The 18,674-nt window shown below is 34.8% G+C and overlaps 1 protein-coding gene across 1 annotated transcript; it reads left to right on the plus strand.

Moving 5' to 3' along the window:
- Positions 1-2,997: 2,997 nt before the first annotated feature.
- Positions 2,998-15,669, plus strand: LOC107829558 (putative DUF21 domain-containing protein At3g13070, chloroplastic). Its single transcript, XM_016657006.2, has 14 exons — positions 2,998-3,732; positions 6,793-6,893; positions 6,991-7,084; positions 7,437-7,514; positions 7,617-7,720; positions 9,059-9,140; positions 10,609-10,748; positions 10,836-10,914; positions 11,027-11,090; positions 11,933-12,024; positions 12,107-12,172; positions 12,472-12,588; positions 12,805-12,984; positions 14,661-15,669. Exons 1-14 carry the CDS (start codon positions 3,178-3,180, stop codon positions 14,913-14,915), a joined length of 2,007 nt encoding a protein of 668 aa, XP_016512492.1. The 5' UTR covers positions 2,998-3,177; the 3' UTR covers positions 14,916-15,669.
- The last annotated feature ends 3,005 nt before the right edge of the window (positions 15,670-18,674 follow it).

Raw genomic sequence — 18,674 nt, forward strand, 5'->3', positions numbered from 1 at the left:
AAAGAAAGTTCTTACCTTAGATACTTTCAAAATATTTGCTCGAGATGGTAGAGCTTCGTGCTGATAACGTGTTATGAAATAAAGACTATAAAGTAAAGACAAGTATAGAGAGAAACTGATATATTATTCGAATTCAAACTGATGTACATAATGAACTGAGATCTCTTCTATTTATAGAAGAAAGGAAGCTGCTACTACAAGCTGCTGTGTAAGCTGCTACAAGCTGCTGTGTAAGCTGCTGCTATACCAGATATGGATAATCTTCTACTGAGAGCAATATTTATCCATAACGGAGTACTGAATGGATAAGCTTATTATACCCGGTATGGATAATCTTTTACCGGGGGTAATGTTTATCCATAACTGGGTACTGAAAAGATAAGCCTATTATACCCGGTATGGATAAACTTATACTGGGGGTAATGTTTATCCATAACCGGGTACCGAAGTGATAAGCTTCTTCAGGAAGCTTATTTCCAATATAGTACTAAATAGATAAACATATTTACGGTGGAGTCCCATATGGATAAGCTTCTTCAGGAAGCTTATTTACAACGGAGTATTAAATGAACATCCATAATATAATATATTTATAACAGTTATACATTTTTATCAAAAAATAATTCAAACCTACACCAAGTAATAGCTACTCTTTACTTCTTATCTTACCATGGTTTTTTTTTTTTGATATTATTTGTCTTTATAAAATTATTGTGTTACATAAAATAAGGAAAAGATTTTGCGCAATAGATATAATATAATAGGACTTTTTATATATAGTTTAAAAAGGAAGAATTTAATGTTACAAAATTTATTAGATTTTGATCTCCTAGATATTGGGAAAAACATAAGTTCTCAAAAAAAAAAAATTCTTGAAATTAAAGAGTTAACTCCTTGTTTTAAATTGAAAATTGATATATTCGATATTTTGTCTTAGTTCATTATCAAAACGTTGAATATCAAATACAAGTTTAAAATTGCATGACTAAATTCTGCATATACCATTTTGAATCATATATGAATGCGAACTTTATACAACAATGTTTATTATACTTGATTTTGAATTTCTAAATACAATATTAAGACTTTCAACACAATTCAAATAACGAAAAATTTATTAACCAAACTTTAGTTAATTTTAAAAGTTTTAACTAATAAAAATATTAAATTACAATTTTGTCCATTAGAAACAAAGAATTAGAAAATATAATTGTTTAAAATTCGGAAGAACTAAATGGAGTGCAAAGTTTACCTGTTACTTGAGTTTGAGTCAAATAATGATTAAATTGCTTATAACAAAATAAAGAAAAGGAAAAACTTGAAAATAAAAACTTTTCTAAGATTCCTAATGTGTTTAAAACTTCTTTACGTTTTTGCTTACCAGAATAGCCAATAAATTTGGTAGAATCGGACTAAAAAGATGTAAAATTTACGTTTAATTTGGATTTGGACAAAGCTAGAGTTTTATTTTATTTAAGTTGAAGTCTAATAGTGATTAAATTATTTCTAACAAAATAAAAAAGGCAGAGACTTGATAATAATTATGACTTCAAATAAGGAAAGAATTTAATAATCAAAATTTTAGTAGATTTCAAATTCCTAAATATTAGGATAGCAATTTAATTACGATTTTATCCAATGTGAAAAATTATTTTTAAAGGGTAAAAAAGGCGAACGACATTTTGCTAAAGGCCTTCGTGCTTTCTTATTTCTCATTTTTCAACCTTCACTTCACGTGTTTCTATATAATTTCACATATTTTGTTTCTTTCTTAATTATTTTTATTTATTTTTTATTACATTTAACTATGTAATTATTCTAATTTTTCTAAAAAGTTATACCCTGTAATCTTAGAAAGAATAAGTCATCCACAAACTTGACTTATAATGAGTGATGTCATTGAAGTTAAGCTTTATTATAGGATAAGGTCATGTGCAAACTTAATTATGTTAAAATAATAGTTTACTTTTAATATTAAAGAATATTTTTATTTTTCAACCTTTATTCTTTGTGATTCTATGTAGTTGCTCATATTTTTTCATTTTATTTTTATTTTCTTCATTTAGCATAATTGTGCTATTATTCTAGTTTTGAAACTCCTCCTCCTAATATTAGAAGTAATGAATCATTAATAAACTTAGCATATAATGAATGATGTGATTAAAGTAGAATCTCATTGTTGAATGAGGTAATAGACTTATATTTTCCTTTTCTTTTGAATTATATTTACTTAAACTATGTTGAAAATTATTTTAGGTTATGTTGTAATTTTACATAAGAGTATTATGTTATTTTTTTTTGGATTTTGAATTTTATGTTATATTTTCGCTTCCAATTTATTTGCTTTAGTAGTATTCACTTATTAATTCAGATTGTATGCCATTTATTTTTTAGTTAAAGTTAATAGATTATTTTTCGTAAAATATTTGAGTAATGCTGTGGCGTTATATTTATAAATATTAATCATTTTATCAAGCATGCAGTCCATGATGTTCTTACAAATATGTACTTATTAGTTACAAATATATGATTAGTAATTAATATATTTTCAATAAATAATATCTATCTTAAATGTCAAATTTAATATTATTTATAAAGGCATATATTTGTTAAATCTTAACTTTTAATTTTTAATAATTAATTTTATATTTAAAATTTAATTTAATTTAACTGTGTAATTATACTTGTGCAATCAAATAATACACTTGTAATTACAATATAATTATATTATGATAAACAAACAGATCATCGTAATTATAATACTATATAATTACTATCCTAATAATTACGATCAATTCTAATCATCCGGTGACTTTTTACCCTAGCAGCAATAGCGCGTGTGAACTCTGATTAGTCAAGCTTTGAAACCAAAACATAAAATGAAAATTCACAGACCGCAGGGTGTGAGGAAAGATTACGGGCAATATGATGTCAAATCTGTCATTTCACACCTGCAAGTTGCTTAGTTAGCGTCGTATGTATGCTTGTTGATTCGACGAGCTTAGCTTAAAAGAAACAAAAAAGTTGGAAGCAGGTGAGCTCTCGTGACCCAAGAACGCGATGAGCTCTCCCCAATTTCTTCATCTCTTCAAACTCGAAAAACAAAGCCCAGTTCTCCAAATACCCACAATTCCTCTTGCTTTCTTTTAGTATTTGAATTCTGCACAAGAAAATTCCATGGATGCAGCAGTCCACCAAGTCTCACTCTTTAATCCATCCTCATTCATCACCACCACTTACAAAAAACGTTCATATCCAAGCATTTATACTCGTCAATTAAAATTATCCATTAAACTCTCCGCCCATAACAACCTCCGTTACTCTTGTGGGGTTCCCTCAAATTTTCAAAATTCCAGGTGTAATTTTAATTCTAGGATTTGTCTGTCAGTTAAAGGAAATGGTGTTTTTCAGAATGCCCAAGATTCTTCTGGGTCATGTTTAAGAATACAGTTTTTAGAGTTGTTGCTCAAAAAAGGATTGGTTTTGGCTGCTGTGATATGTGGGGTTGTTGTAATTGGGTGCAGAAGAGTTCTTGCTGTTGAAGGGGTTTTAAATGGGGGATATAATGGGGTTATAGAGCAGAGTTTGGTTCTGTTGAGGAGTTCTTGGCCTACAGTTTTGCAGCTTCTCAGGGTTTTTAAAGAGCAAGGGTTGGTTCTTGCGGCGCTTCTTAGTCTTTCAGCTTTTTTCTCAATGGCTGAGACCTCAATCACTACACTTTGGCCTTGGAAGGTACCTTCTTTTGCTTCCTCTTTATATGCATTGTCTTAATTGTAAATATGTTCCGTGGTGCATTTGCATGCTTAGTTTTCTGCTAATACAATAACAACAATAACCCAGTGAAATCCCATGAGTGGGGTCTAGGGAGGGTAGTGTGTATACAGACCTTACCCCTATCTTAATATCAAGCGAAAAGTTATATAAAGCTTTTGAGTTTATCCTCCTATGCTGAATTCGCAAGTGTAATGAGTAAATGCTGATGCTTCTCTCCTATTTCAATCCGTGGTGGAATTAAGTAGAGAGAAGGGGGTTGAACTGAATCCCCTTCATCGAATAATATTACTGTGCAAATAAGGTAAAAATGATTTTTTTGGGTTATATATAAGCTGTTGAATCCCTTTAAATGAAGAAAAGTTTGAACGTAGTCGTAACGGGGTTCAAAAGTTGCTTTAGGTCATAGGTTCAGTCCCAAACAAGTTGGGGTCAACTATATGAATCTTCAATATTCATTTAAGCTCAACTCATATCATCATTATACAAATCCCATTTAGAAATAAAGAAAAAAATATAAAGCTTTTGTATTAATGCTGTATGCTGAATTCTCAAGCGTAATGAGTAAATGCTGATGCTTCTCTACTTGTCAGTTGTTTCATTTCATCAATTTAGTGCGAGTCCTTTAAGCTGTATAAGTTTATATGGTGCTGCGGTCGTAATGAAGCAGGCTAGTTTAAAAAGAATAGAGAGAGCTAGTGCGGATGAATAACAAAATTTGAGAAAATATGCTAAAACAGTCTAGACGTACACGGCACCTTCTTGGTACATTGTTAACGAAACTTTTGACTGATTAAAAAAAGTAAAAAATGCCAGTTTTGATGTATGAAAGAAGGCTTGCACGTTGTGCACATCAAAATAGCGCGCTAAGAAAATTTTCCTTAAAAATTAAAATAACACTTTGTCACTAGTTGGTAAAAATGTGAATTAGTGTGAAAGGATTGTGGATAAGGTGGGCAAATGTAATATGAAAAGAAGTAATTTAGAAAATGATCAAGAGGGGTTATGCTCACATTTGCTGTTGTTTGATTTTTGAGATTATAAGTGCATAGAAGAGTAAAATTAACCTTTGATTAGTTTTCAGGTGGACTTAACTATTGCCAAATCTTCAGGTCTCCTACTTTTGTTTTATGTATTCTGATTTCTGGGTACGACTGGACCTTAGGGCTTAGTGATCAATATGTATAATTTGACCAGTGAGCCAATTAGAAGCTTGTAATGAGTTGCACATTTCAAGCAACTTCTAAAATGTCATACATTGAATTATATAGGTTTAATTCTCACCAAACTTTTCCCTTCCCCTTTATCTTCCCTCTTCCGATCTTAAACACCCCCCCCCCCCCAAAAAAAAAAGAAAAGAAAAAGGGAACGAAAATAAATTAAAACACAGTTAATCATCCAAGAGTAAAATAAAAAACTGCAATTTTCGATAAAGTAAAATAATTTTATTAATGTTTACTCCCTCTGTTCCAATTCATTTGTCATTCTCCTTTTTTTATTCCGTTCCAAAAGAACTATATCTTTCTATATTTGGAAGCTCTTAAACCTCCTATTTGACCCTTAATGTCATGTTCAAGACCACAAGTTCTAACTTCTAATGGTTAACCTTTCGCTTGTCCCAAAAAAAGGACCACAAGTTCTAATGGTACTTTTGGTATGTGACAAAGGTATCTTTCTTAAACTTCGTGTCAGTAAAACACCATAATATAAAATGCAACGGAGGAAGTAATAAGTAATTGAATATTTTTGTTGCTGTATTTAAAACCCACAGAATAGTATTTATTATGGTTTAGCATTTTTTAATATGGTAAACCCCACTCCCTCAAACCACCCCCTTGGTCCAGGAATCATTTCTGACCTTTTTTCCACTTTCCCTTGGTGACTCAAGCCACCAGTAGGTGGAGGGTTGAAGGTTTTTTTTAAAGGTAATGAAGCACTTTATTGATGCAATCCAGCACCAAGGGAATGCTGGGAAAAAGTACATAAAAAAGAACTTTACGGTGAATTTGAAGAACTGATAAAGTCAAACGAAGACATTCGATTCTAAATCATCTGCCGTAGTCCTGTTGCAATAAAAACTAAGCAAAAGTAAGCTTTTGTGCTTAGGATTAACTACCTTGTTCTTTTTGTTTTCAAAAGCTCTAGAAATAGTGTTAAGTATTTTAGGACGTCCCAAATTTGTGGAGCATATAAATTGGAGTGTCGGGAGTATAATGGACTTCACTATAGCTGAGAGATCATGGTGCTTAAGTTGCCGTTTTAAAGCAAATTTTAGTGTTTATAAGGCTTGTGGGTGAACTGAGTTTTCGCTTTGTGCATGTTTTGTGCACCTTCTTAGTGCACATTTGCTGAATTAAATTACTTTTACCGATTTAAAAAAGAAGCTTAATGGTAAGATTAAGGATATCAATGTCTCTAGCAGATATCATTCCTAACATTGTCTAATCTTGTACGAAATTCATCTTGTGGATATGGTAACCTTGGATGCCATACATCCACACTTACATAATATTGTTCGTCTTACAACCGTGCTTTAGAACTTGCTTCTAACTTTGTTTGGTATCTTCCTCACATATGATAGAAAAAACAAAATAAAATTATCATTCTCTATTGCATGTCTTTTACGTACTCTAACATGGCCGTACTTTTAGACAAAGTCATGAGGAAAACCTCACCTTGTTCTTTGTAAGATTCAAGGTGCTGAGAAAGGTAAAACTTTTAGGTTGAGATAGTTACAAATCTGTAATATTAGAATGTGTTCATTGTTGTGTTGTATTTCACGAAATCAAATTTGGCATGGACCCTATCATTTTATTCCTTACCAAAGTTCTTTTTACTTATATGTGAATCAACTTTTGCTGATGAATTTAGCGTGAAGCTTCCTTTTGCTTCTCCAGGTCACTATCCTGCTGCTTTTTCTTTCTTCTCTAGCATTAAAAAGAAAGAAACTCTCGTTCATCATTTGCACATCATTTTACTCGCCAATTAATGCAATTAATTGTTTCTGCTTTTAAATGTTAGGTACGGGAGTTGGCTGAAAAAGAATCTGACAGTGAGGGAGTCTTCAAAATGTTGAGGAGTGATGTTACTCGATTCCTTACAACTATACTCATTGGAACAACGTACTGTTCATTTGATGTTGTAATCATGACTTATACTGTGTTCCTCGACTTGAAAATGAAGATTATTTCTTATTTTAGATTTCATATGTGTGCTCAGCGTTGTCAATATTGGAGCTACTGCATTAGTTACTGAGGCTGCAACTGCAGTATTTGGTGAAGCTGGTGTGAGTGCGGCAACTGGAGTTATGACGGTATGTCATGTTCCGTCTACTTTGTTCTTGATATTGGCCTTTTCCTTAGTCATATATTTTCCTTATTTGCTAAGGCCAAAAGCCTATGCTTAAAAATAGTTTGGAGGACAGGGGCTAAGCCTAATTTGAAGAGTGTGATTTTGTAAGCTGACTTAACAAACGAAAAATGAGTTGCTCCTTTGAAAAACCTCTATTGCTGAGGATGCCTCAGTCCTTCTTCCCTTTGTTTGAAAATATAGAAAAGTGAATGAAGACCGCTTTTGCTGCTTGTAAACTTTTACTCAGTGCAGATGCCAATACAATATTCTGCTAGTGTTGCTAAACTACCACCTTTTTCTGTCTATTCTGCAAGGTTTTAATCCTTCTCCTAACGGAAATTACTCCAAAAAGCATAGCTGTTCACAATGCTACGGAGGTTGCTAGGTTTGTGGTAAGTTGATGTCTTGGCTGGAAAAAGTGATTAATGGATTCAGATAATATACTGATGATGCCTCGAAAATCTTAGATGGAATCTGATTTGAACTGCTTCTAGGTTAGGCCAGTGGCATGGCTTTCCTTGATACTATATCCAGTTGGAAGAGTTGTGACATATCTATCAATGGGAATGCTAAAACTCCTCGGCTTGAAAGGAAGAAGGTATGATGACTGTAAATCAAGTCTTGCTGTTATCACGAGCTCCGCCTTACAGATTGTTCATCTTTTGTTACCATCTGTGAGCTGTATTTACAGAACATGCTCTTATTTATTATTATTTTGAGAATGAACACACTCTTTTTTTTTTGGGAGAAAGATGAGATGAACATGGCAAGTTCACACACGCATATTATTTAGTAAAGATTATCCTTGTCATACATGCCTGTTCTCAATCATAGCGTGTGACTATATGCTGTTTTGTATTGGAAAAATACATTGTTATAGAGAGATACATGCAAAGCATTAGTTTTTTTTTTGGGGTGATAACCGTAGTGTCCAGGCCAGCTTGCGTGTATCTCAACTATTTCCACGGGATACCTGCTACCTCCCACCAGCAATAGGTACTAGGTAACTCTATCCACCAAGTCTTAGACAGATGGGAAGATCGCCTAGTGCTTTTTGTCTTCGCTGGGAATTGAACCTAAGACTTCCTGGTTCTAACCCACTTCATTAATCGCTAGGCCACACCCTTAGGTGCAAAAGCATTAGGTTCTTTCTGCATATAGTTTTTAATAGATTCTTAGTCTTTTGTCCATGATAACTTGTAGAAAAGTCTGGTTAGGATAAAATAGATGGGAAGTGTTAGAATCTCACATTGCACCCGAGGGCGTGGTCTCACGGTAAATGAAGTGGGTAAAAACCTTGGAGACCGGGATTCAAATTCCGGGTAAGACAAAAAACGCTTGATGATTTTCAAATCTCTCTAAACTTTGGTTGCGAGAGTTACCCAATACCTGTACTGGTGGGAGGTAGTCTCTTGATATGGTCTTGGGCAATTCTCAACTCATGAATTATCTTTTGGAGTTGAGTTAGACCCAAAATTCATTGTCGTAACATGGTATCTAGCTAAATCGCTCCATGTTAGAAGGTTTTCCCAATGATCCGTGTAGTGTTGTCCACGTTCCAGATTTCCAGCGCAGGACATGCGAGGTGTTGGAGACTCATATTGGGGATACAGGCTATAGTCTCTTTTTACGGTTTTGTGCAATCCTTATCTCATGAACTAGTTTTTGGAATTGAGTTAGACCCATGGTCTATTTAATTAACCAAAAAGATCTGGAGAAGTACATCGTCATACAAAAAGAAAGATCTTGAGAAGTATGCTGGAATTCAAAATAATAGTGAGAGATGCCTCTGTTATCTCTCCACCAGCATTCTTTTCACTTCGATAGAGAGCATGTAGCTTAGTCTTGTGCATGTTAGAATGCATGTTTATTTTTGTATGTGAGTTTGTGACTTCAAGTTGTGTGAAATCTTTTTGTAACTATTTTGGTATTCTAGTGAACCATACGTCACTGAAGATGAATTGAAGTTGATGCTGAGAGGGGCAGAGTTAAGTGGCGCAATTGAGGAGGAAGAGCAGGTGAGTTAATGTGTTTTCTGGGTTTCTGTTGTTATTCGTGGCTACTCAATTATTACCAAATATGAACCAGAGAAGCACATTCTACTAATATTAAGGTTGTCTAGTTCACATTGAATTAGTTGTCCGTGAGAGTAGCCCTCAAGTATGTGGCCATTGTACTAAATGCAGCATCTTGAGGTGCATTATCATGTCTATTTGGACGAGCTCCATTTTCGCAAGCTCTTTGTATCTTGTGTTTATCTTTCATGTTAATACCGGAGATTGATGGTTACATATTTTGGAAGTGAATGGATCAACTAATAGGTGTACCATTTTATTCTACTTCTATAAATTTAAGGAAGTATATGAATGAACAATGATGAAAGAGTTACTAAGCTATGTGAAAAATTGTAGCTTATATTATATGAAAGGCAAAATACATAGACAGACACTCAAACTTGGCCCCAACTATCAGTTTGACACTTCAACCTTACCCAGTGATTAGACACTTCAACTTGACACAGGTGTGTCTCGTACATACCCCCTGTATCAAGTTGCTATATATATCCTTGTTCATCTTACAAGGATAGAATCTAGTAAAGAGTCAGCATCATATACATAGCTTTCTTTACACCAAAAATGAAATAATAGTAAGCAGTTCATCTTGATCTTTCTGAATTGAGCTGCCTCTTCCTTCAAAACACATGGCATTCCTTTCTTTCCATAAGGTCCACCATATACAAGTTCGGATTATCTTCCACCATTTCTCTTGGTCTCACACATCCCCCAACATTACTCCAGCACCTCAATAGATCAGTTGTTAGAACTAGGCATAACCCGTTCGAGTCCAACCATGTTCAGGAAAAGTTGCCATAGCAGACCAGTGACACCACAGTGCAAAAATAAGTGGGCTATTGGATTCTACTTGACTATAGCAAAGGTAATACCACAATCCAATTTCCAAGGCCAGTTGCTATCCTGATTCTCATTTTCTAAAAATACAGAGTAAGCTGAACTGACAGTGAAGATCCTTTTGCAGTTCCCCTTCCATGTCAAAGCATCATCAGAACCAGTAGTGCCTTGAAACAGTTCCACGTGTTTATAAAATTCGGCAACTCCCTCTATTTCCCAGTCATTTAGAAGTTTACTAAAATTGAAGTTCCACCCTTGTAATTCCCAAACATCCTCATTTAGTCATGGTTCATAACTAATGCAGCTTGTTAAATGCGTACAAGGTGTGTTTCGTGGAGGACTAAGTAGAGGATGCTTGAATATATTTGTTGGGATATCCTTGAACTTGTTGATTTCCATGCATAAGTAGGTGGCTCTGAGTAACTGACTTATCAGTTAGTTTCAACCTGTAGTATTTTGCAATACTATCAGTTTTATCATCTCTCCTTTTGTTTTTTTGAATTAATTCTCAATTTCTTAAAATGCAACTTTTCAGAATTTCGCAGATGTGAATATTATTACCTCTGTTCTCTTGCAGGATATGATTGAAAACGTGCTGGAGATAAAAGATACCCATGTCAGAGAGGTAATGACACCTCTTGTTGATGTAGTTGCAATCGATGCCAGTGCAACTTTAGTTGATTTCCATAGTTTTTGGGTGACACATCAGTACTCCAGGTCTGTTAGACGTGTTATCGCTTTTTTTCTGCATAGAAAACAAATTTCCTTCAAAAGGTGCTAAAAGAGTTTATCTATGATTTTCAGGGTGCCTGTTTTTGAGCAACGTATAGATAATATTGTTGGCATTGCATATGCCATGGATCTCCTAGATTATGTACAAAAGGTCTACTATCTACAACCTCAACTAGTCGTCTTTCCGAATAGTAGTGGTATCATTTCTAATTGTACACATAAATCTCATAGTATGCAGAATTACATTCTGTTTGGTTTTGAAGGGAGACTTGCTGGAAAGTTCTGTCGTGGGAGACATGGCTCATAAACCTGCATACTTTGTTCCTGGTAATATTCATTTGTTCCTGATTGCTGTTTGAATGAGAGATCCCCTGTTAACTATTTTGTCGATTTCACCTAAACCATGTCTGCAAAATCAATAATTTATATACTGATACAAGATGCTGTTATCAGTAGGGCTTTTACGTACAGCTGCATATATTTGAGACTTAATGTCTCTGTTTACCACACTGTTGTCAAAGGCTCATTTAAGGCGCGCTTAAACCCTGAAGCTCAGAAAAGCTCAAGAAGGGCGCTTCACCTTGCCTAAGTTGCGCTTTAGTGTAAGGCAAGGCACTAAGGCGTGCGTCTCATTGCCCATGAGTTCTCGCTTGAATCAAGCGGCATTAAACAACAAATATAATCGGAAATAAGTTTGTTAGCTGCTAACGGAAACATTGTGAAAGAATTTGTTGCTTTGTTCTTGAATTACATATAAATTTTTATTTTTTTCCTTCATTGCGCCTTTTTTTAACTAAAACTCACACTTTAAGTGCACTTTGCGCTTAAAGCCCAAATAGACGTAGAGCGCTTTTTAGAGCTTTTCGCCTTTGACTACACTGGTTTACCATAACTATATTATCAAACAGATATAAATATTTTTTAGTATAATTAACGCTACTGAAGGTCTGTCCACTTTCCTGAAGGCAGTATTTAGATCCTTACGCTGCTGAGATATAATACTCCTTATTTAACCTGCTGCTTTCAGCGAGTATCATTATTATGACACATATCCCATTCTTAAAACTTTTCATGCTTTATGCTTATAAAAGGTATACACTGCTCTCTTGTTTTCGTTCCAACACATGAAGTTACCCAAGGAGGTAAACAATAATCTTGTAACAATGCAGATTCTATGTCTGTGTGGAACCTTCTAAGAGAGTTCCGAATCAGAAAGGTACACATGGCTGTTGTTCTAAATGAATATGGAGGAACTATTGGAGTAAGTATTCTTTCTCATCCCGTCTTTTTCTTGGTTGTGACGCTTCATTAATTTTATTGAAATTTCTTATTTCATGAAACAGATCGTAACCCTTGAAGATGTGGTCGAGGAAATTGTTGGTGAAATCTTCGATGAAAATGATTCAAAAGTAAGACTTATGGGTCCCTCTGTCCACTTCTTTGAGCTGCTAGTTGTTTGTAGGTCCTCAGATATCTCTGACGGATGCCCTCTTCAACTCAGAGCTGAAATTACTGCAGCTCTTTTAAATATGTCCAAACGATAAATATATTTGAAAATTAAATGGTTTGTAACCTCCATACTGTACTAGCGGTGATATTTAGGTGTTGTTATGATAGGTGAAGTGATCTCTGTATTCTAGAGTATCATTACTCATTAGTACAGTGGAAGTTATCTGTTTATGTATTATCTTTTCTTGTCGCGTGACAGGAGGAAATCCAGAAAAAAACTGGCTATATCGTCATGCGGGCTGAGGGAATATATGATGTTGATGCAAACACCTCTATTGACCAGCTCTCTGAAGATCTCAATATTAAAATGCCAGAGGTATACTACTCTTCTAAGAGCTAAATTTTCTACCTGATAATTACATCTTACTGCTTGTTTTAATTTTCTAGCTGTAGCTGCCAAGTTTCCGGTTCTGCAAATAACTATTATGTCTGCTTGTTAGCATGATTTTGGTAGGGGAAAACAGCTTCAACTATTGCTAATCATTCTAGATTTTTCCCACTAATTTGACATCTTTATTTTAATTGGCACCAGGACCATCAGTATGAGACAGTCTCTGGCTTTGTCTGCGAAGCATTTGGATATATCCCAAGGACAGGTGAGAGGATTAAGGTTATACTGGAAAGGGGAAATGAAGATGAGGACAACAATTATAATGACACAGAATCTGATCGAGCTGACCAAACTGAGAAGAACCAAATGTTTAAGCTTGAGGTATGCCTTTTCTTTTTTCCTGTAAAAAAGCAGATTTTTGTGTGTATTCCACACCATTACATACGAGCTCTTCTATGTGGTAGTTATCTAATTGGAGCTAGTAAATGTACTACAAATGAGTACTTCCAGCCGTACAAATTGGATTAGATATCAGAGTTAGATCAATAGCATATCAACAGAACTGTGTTTTCTTTAGAAAAATAAATAATAGTTCCTGTGCAAAGAGGGGGTTGTGTGCATAGAGAGGATCTGATAATGTGCCTCTTTTTGAACTTCAGATTGTGTGTTTATTTTCTAAATCCTCACGTTTTTCTGGTCGAGTTGAAAATAACCAAGTTGTTGCTGCTTTTATAGTTAACTGTGATTTTCTTTCTTGGAAATAGCTATGGCTGCTTTGTTACCTGACATCACTAACTGCTTTCTAATCTTTATATGCGGGCAGATGCAATAGATTTCATATGTTTTCATCTGTTATACAGTAACTGATTGAGCTTTAGGTTGGTGAAATGAATAGGATAAACTTATGCTAAGTTGCTTTCAAATATTTCTTTCAGAAAAAAGAAGTTGCTTCTTGTGTAGAAGTTTTTTATTTGTTCTTTTTCTGGATAATCGAGAAATCTTCGAGGGCCAGTGGCAAACGGTTCAAAACTTGGTGGATAACGGGCCCCCTATCTTTCTCTACTTAAATACCAGGCTTTTGTTTTCGGCATAACTCAAACCTGTGACGTGCCTCTAATCCACTTATCATGCGATGCTCACCCATATACCAAAGCCCTAAGTGTGACCAAATTTTAAATTGTTATTTGCTTTTCCTTGTTATCTTTTGTCAGCTTTTTCTTATTTAGCTATTTAATGTGGTGAATTGAACAGTTAATTTCCTAGAAAATATTATACCTGAAATATAACAGGTATATAATTATACTAACAATGCAAGAACATAGCATGTATATAGTTATAAGAACAATGCATGAATATTAGACCTTGATTATAACATATCTATACTTATAAGAACAACGAGGCCAATGAAACAGTTCATTATACCTTTATAAAAATCACAATAGAAAAGGGGAGAGGATTGCTCTAGATGAGAGAGAACTTTAATAAGAGATGAGAGACGAAAGATGACTTTGAAAAAAGGATAAAAGAATTAAATGAATCCCTGATTTAGTGGGACCTAAATTTTTTGAAATATTTAGGTATTAAGCATAGGAACCTGATAAACATGCTAAAAATGATGCTATAAAATGTGCTATTAATAAAAAAAAACCAAGAGCCTAGCTCAAGTGGCAGAGGGTGGTGGATTTGTGTCTTAGGTCACAGGTTCAAGCCCCCACACCATGCAAAACAAAACCTGGTATTTAAGTGGAGAAGGGTAGAGGGGCGGGCCCATTATCCACCGAGTTTCGAAGGCTGCGGTTGGTCCAAAGGATCGGCCTTAGACGGATTTCTCGGTCACAAAAAAAAAACATGTTGAACCAGGTAAGAATTCCAATAGTATGGCTGTGGACTTGAACCGTTGTATGGCTTGATTTGAATTACCATGAATGGATTGACACTGAGCTTCAACTACCTTCTTAAATCCAAGCTGCTGTCGTTTTCCATGAACTTAGCAGACTGAAGAATTTCATAGTAGGCAGATACTTAGTTGGCAGCTGATCTTGTCAATTGTGGTGCAGATATTAGCAGGAAATGCCAGAAAGGTCAGTGCTGTTCGATTTGAACGGCTCAATCATGACGATGAAGAAACAGAGACCAATGAGGTAACACGCCTCATTCCCAAAATTATGACTAGGAAGCGGAAAAATAATGGAGGCTCAGATAGAAGCAATCACAACGAGATCTCTTTTATGGAGAGGAGAGAAGAGGATGACCATTCCAACAATTTTGTTATGGCCGAACATGAGGACAATCATGATACTGCTAATAAATAATAATTGCATGAGTTATCTCATTCTTTTATATAAATTTCATTGTAAATGCCGGGTCAGGTGTTTGAATGGCTTTCAGTTGCCAAACTGAAAAGGGTTGTTTTGCCCGAGGACTTTATCAATCATCGCTGCACCATAAGCTCTACTAATTCTGAATCTTTGTAAGAGTTACGCTGCTTAAGCTGGTCATGGTGGAGGCAGGTCTTTCGGTTAAATTTTTCTTGGCGATAGCATCACAACAGTAGGAGTGGATGTGGGGGACTATTGGCTCTAGTATTGAGATATTCTCCCTGTCTCACCTCCTTTTTGGCTATCTCAGAGCAGGAAAGCAAGTCAAAGAATGGTTGAAATTGGGGCCATGAAGTAACGGAAAATGATTGCAGCAGCCTTCAAAAGTATTCTAACATTTGGCAGTAGGACCTTTATAATTTGTCATAAGTCCACATTACAGTTGGTTGATGTCAATCATAGTAGTACTGACTGGTGTCGAGATGATGAAGGGGCAAACCATCTCTACTTGCACAACTGCCAGGTAGAGAGGTCTCTATTTTTTCTATCCGTAAGGCAGTTCTTGGGGAGGGAGGGTGTAAAAAATATATATATTTGCTTATGGTTTTGAGTCCTATATACCTTGGTAGAATTATGTTTTTGTTGATCCAGGGGAACCCATTTTGTTCATTTTCCAAAATTAGCATACTCCTGTGAGACTGGAGCGAGAGCTGCTTTAATCACTTGACAAAGCACTTCTTATAACCTGTAATCAAGATCCTCGTTTGTCTCTTGCATCCATTCTTCACCATGAGGCTGTTCAGAGGTCATCATTTTATTATATTATATCTGCACAGAAATGAAATCCAAACTAAGCTGTGTAATTTCTACATCAAAGTTGCCCTGTTGACCTTTTTATGTTTTTAATTTAACGAAAGATAACTATAAAAGTTGGAGCGTCACACCACCCATCATAGGCTTAAATTTGTTTGGAACTTGCAATTGTGCTGATAGCTTTTATCTTGTCCCTTTAAATGTTTTAGGTTTTGTTATTTTAATTTCTAAGTACTTCAGGTATAGTTTCTGAATATTTAAATATTAGTAACTTTAGTACCTAAATCGAGATGGAGGTGGCAAAGAGAAGTAAAGTTCAACACTCATTTGGCGTGGATCTGTCACGGCCCAATTTAGGATCATGATCGGCGCTTAGGAACAAGTGCTCCCAAGTAAACCTCGTCGGTAATCTACACAAAATCGGACAGAGTTTTCCCTGTTTTAGGACTATCCAAAAATAATCCTGTTTTAGAAATTACCAACACAACCAACCAATATGCACGTAAATCATTCATAATCTTCGTCAACTAACCAAAAACGAGTTTTCACCATCATTACCAACCTCATAACCATAATAATACCAAACCAATTTCAAAAATACGGAAAGAAGTGCAATAGTAGTAACTAGTCCAATATAACGAATGAATACTCATGATGCTAATAAAAATGACTATGAAGCAACTCTAAGAGTTCATAAGGAAGGACGATAATAAATAAATAAACTCTTCGCCCAAGCGAAAAAGTGCGGGGCTCACCAGGAACTATCAATTCTTATACTCTAATTAACAAAATCCTCGCTCGCGTCAACTGCTGTCTCTGTAAAAAAAAATAGCGGGGGAGTGAGTCGCTAGCTCAGTGAGTACTAACACTTAACCACAACCATTTTTTATCGGGACAAGTCAGAAATACATGCTGGTATAATAAAATTCAGAAATTATCATAAAAATAAAATGCTCTTTCAAAACGGTAAGAATAATCAGTCTCATTATGTATTTCCTATAACAGAAATCAATTTAACAATTCGGTAATAAACTCGGTAAGCACTGTATCATATCAATTCCTTATGTTTGGGAGGTTTCCAAGAAAGGATCATGTATCTATATCACTGTGTGGACCCCTTCGTAAAAGGAGTCAAATATAACTGTAGGTCCCTACTCGAGGGAAAAACTGTAACTGTATGCTAGTTTTACCTTCCCACTAGCGAGGGCTATAACTGTACTCGGTAATCGGTAAATACAAGGTGCACCAGGTCTAACGAACCCACCGTTAGCTACGGGATCCTTCAAAGTCTCCTCCCATTTATACTCTTTCTTGTAAACAGTAAATACTCGTACAAAAATATTTTCAAAATAATAAAGGGCATATAATTTCTTATCAACTCTTGAAATTTTATTTCGGTAACGGTAAGCGTGTCCCAAGGAACAGTAGAACATGTCTAGTAACAGTGAGAACATTTTAAATAATTGTAAACATCTCGAGTAAACTATTCAGTACCATATCAAGTAAAAGGACTTGTCCCACATGCAATTTCAAAGCACTGGTAACACATTTATTTTTTCAAAATCATATATAAAGCATGCAAGTTATGAAAATACAAATTGAGGTAAGATTACTACTCACCTCAATGCCAACTATTCAAAGCTTGACTTCTTATCGATCCAAATGCTCAATTCGTTTGCAATCTATGAATCATTATAAGTCCAGTGTTTCCACCCATCAACTCCATAATCCAATTCTCCCAATAATTATCTATCAAAATTCATGTTCTATCCTCAAAGCCTTTCTGCAACTTTTCTAAGTATCCTGAAAACTTGTAGGAAATAGTAAACAATAAGTTAACATCTTTATCTCTCCTTCATGGTTCTATATGAATATAATTGAGAGAACTAACATTTTTTTTAAAACTATTATATCTAAATTATAGGGAAAAATTCTGATCCAGCTCGACTAGTTCACCATTAATCTATTCAATAAGAAGTATCTGATTATTATTCATGGCTATTCTTGTATTCTAGTTGCTGGTAACTTACAATATCTAATGAAATCCTACAATATCTGAGGTGAAGTTAAAAATAATATCTACTGAAAAATTCAAATTTGGTGTTCAAGTAATACCCGATGAAATATGTGAACGCTAGAAAGATCTACAGCTGATATATGACCTTTGAGGCAAAAACAAAACTTCACGGTTTTTTTTGGTATGAAAGAAAAATGCTTCAATTTCTGCAGAAGATTTTGGTCGTGTCCTCCTTAGGATGGAATTCCCTTCTGATAGATATTTTTCCAACTCTCAAAGTTTTCCCCAATCTTAAATTTATTGTTTTAAAATTCTATAAGACTAAGGACTCAAAATCCCCTTTTGGTGTTCCAGTTACGCTACTTTTGTTGGATATGACCCATCTATATTTTTTCTAATCCTTTTCTTTTATTACTTGGTCCTCTTTATTTATTTATTTATTTATTTATTTGTAAGTTACTTAACTATCCTTGTTTTTAGTGTGAGGTATTATATTCTTCCCACCTTATGAAATTCGGTCCCCAAATTTAGCTCATGTACGTACTCGTAGACTGAAATAAATAAGTATACTCGACTCGCATAGCATCTTCAACTTCCCATGTAGCTTCTTCAACTGTATGGTTTCTCCATAAGACTTTCACGAACACAATTTTTTTTAATCGTAGCTTTCTCATTTGTCTATCAACAATAGCTATCTGCTCCTCCTTGTAATATAATTTCTTATCAAGCGGTATAGTTGGTTGCTTCAATCACTTGAGAGATGTCCGATATACATTTTCTGAGCATAGAGGCATGAAACACTGGATGTATAAAAGATAACTCGGGAGGAAGTGCCAAACAATGTGCCACAACTCCTACTTGGTCAAGTATCTCGTAAGGACCTATAAATCTCGAGCTCAACTTATCTCTTTTCTCGAATCGCA

This window comes from Nicotiana tabacum, chromosome 10, assembly GCF_000715075.1.
Source record: "Nicotiana tabacum cultivar K326 chromosome 10, ASM71507v2, whole genome shotgun sequence".
NCBI lineage: Eukaryota > Viridiplantae > Streptophyta > Magnoliopsida > Solanales > Solanaceae > Nicotiana > Nicotiana tabacum.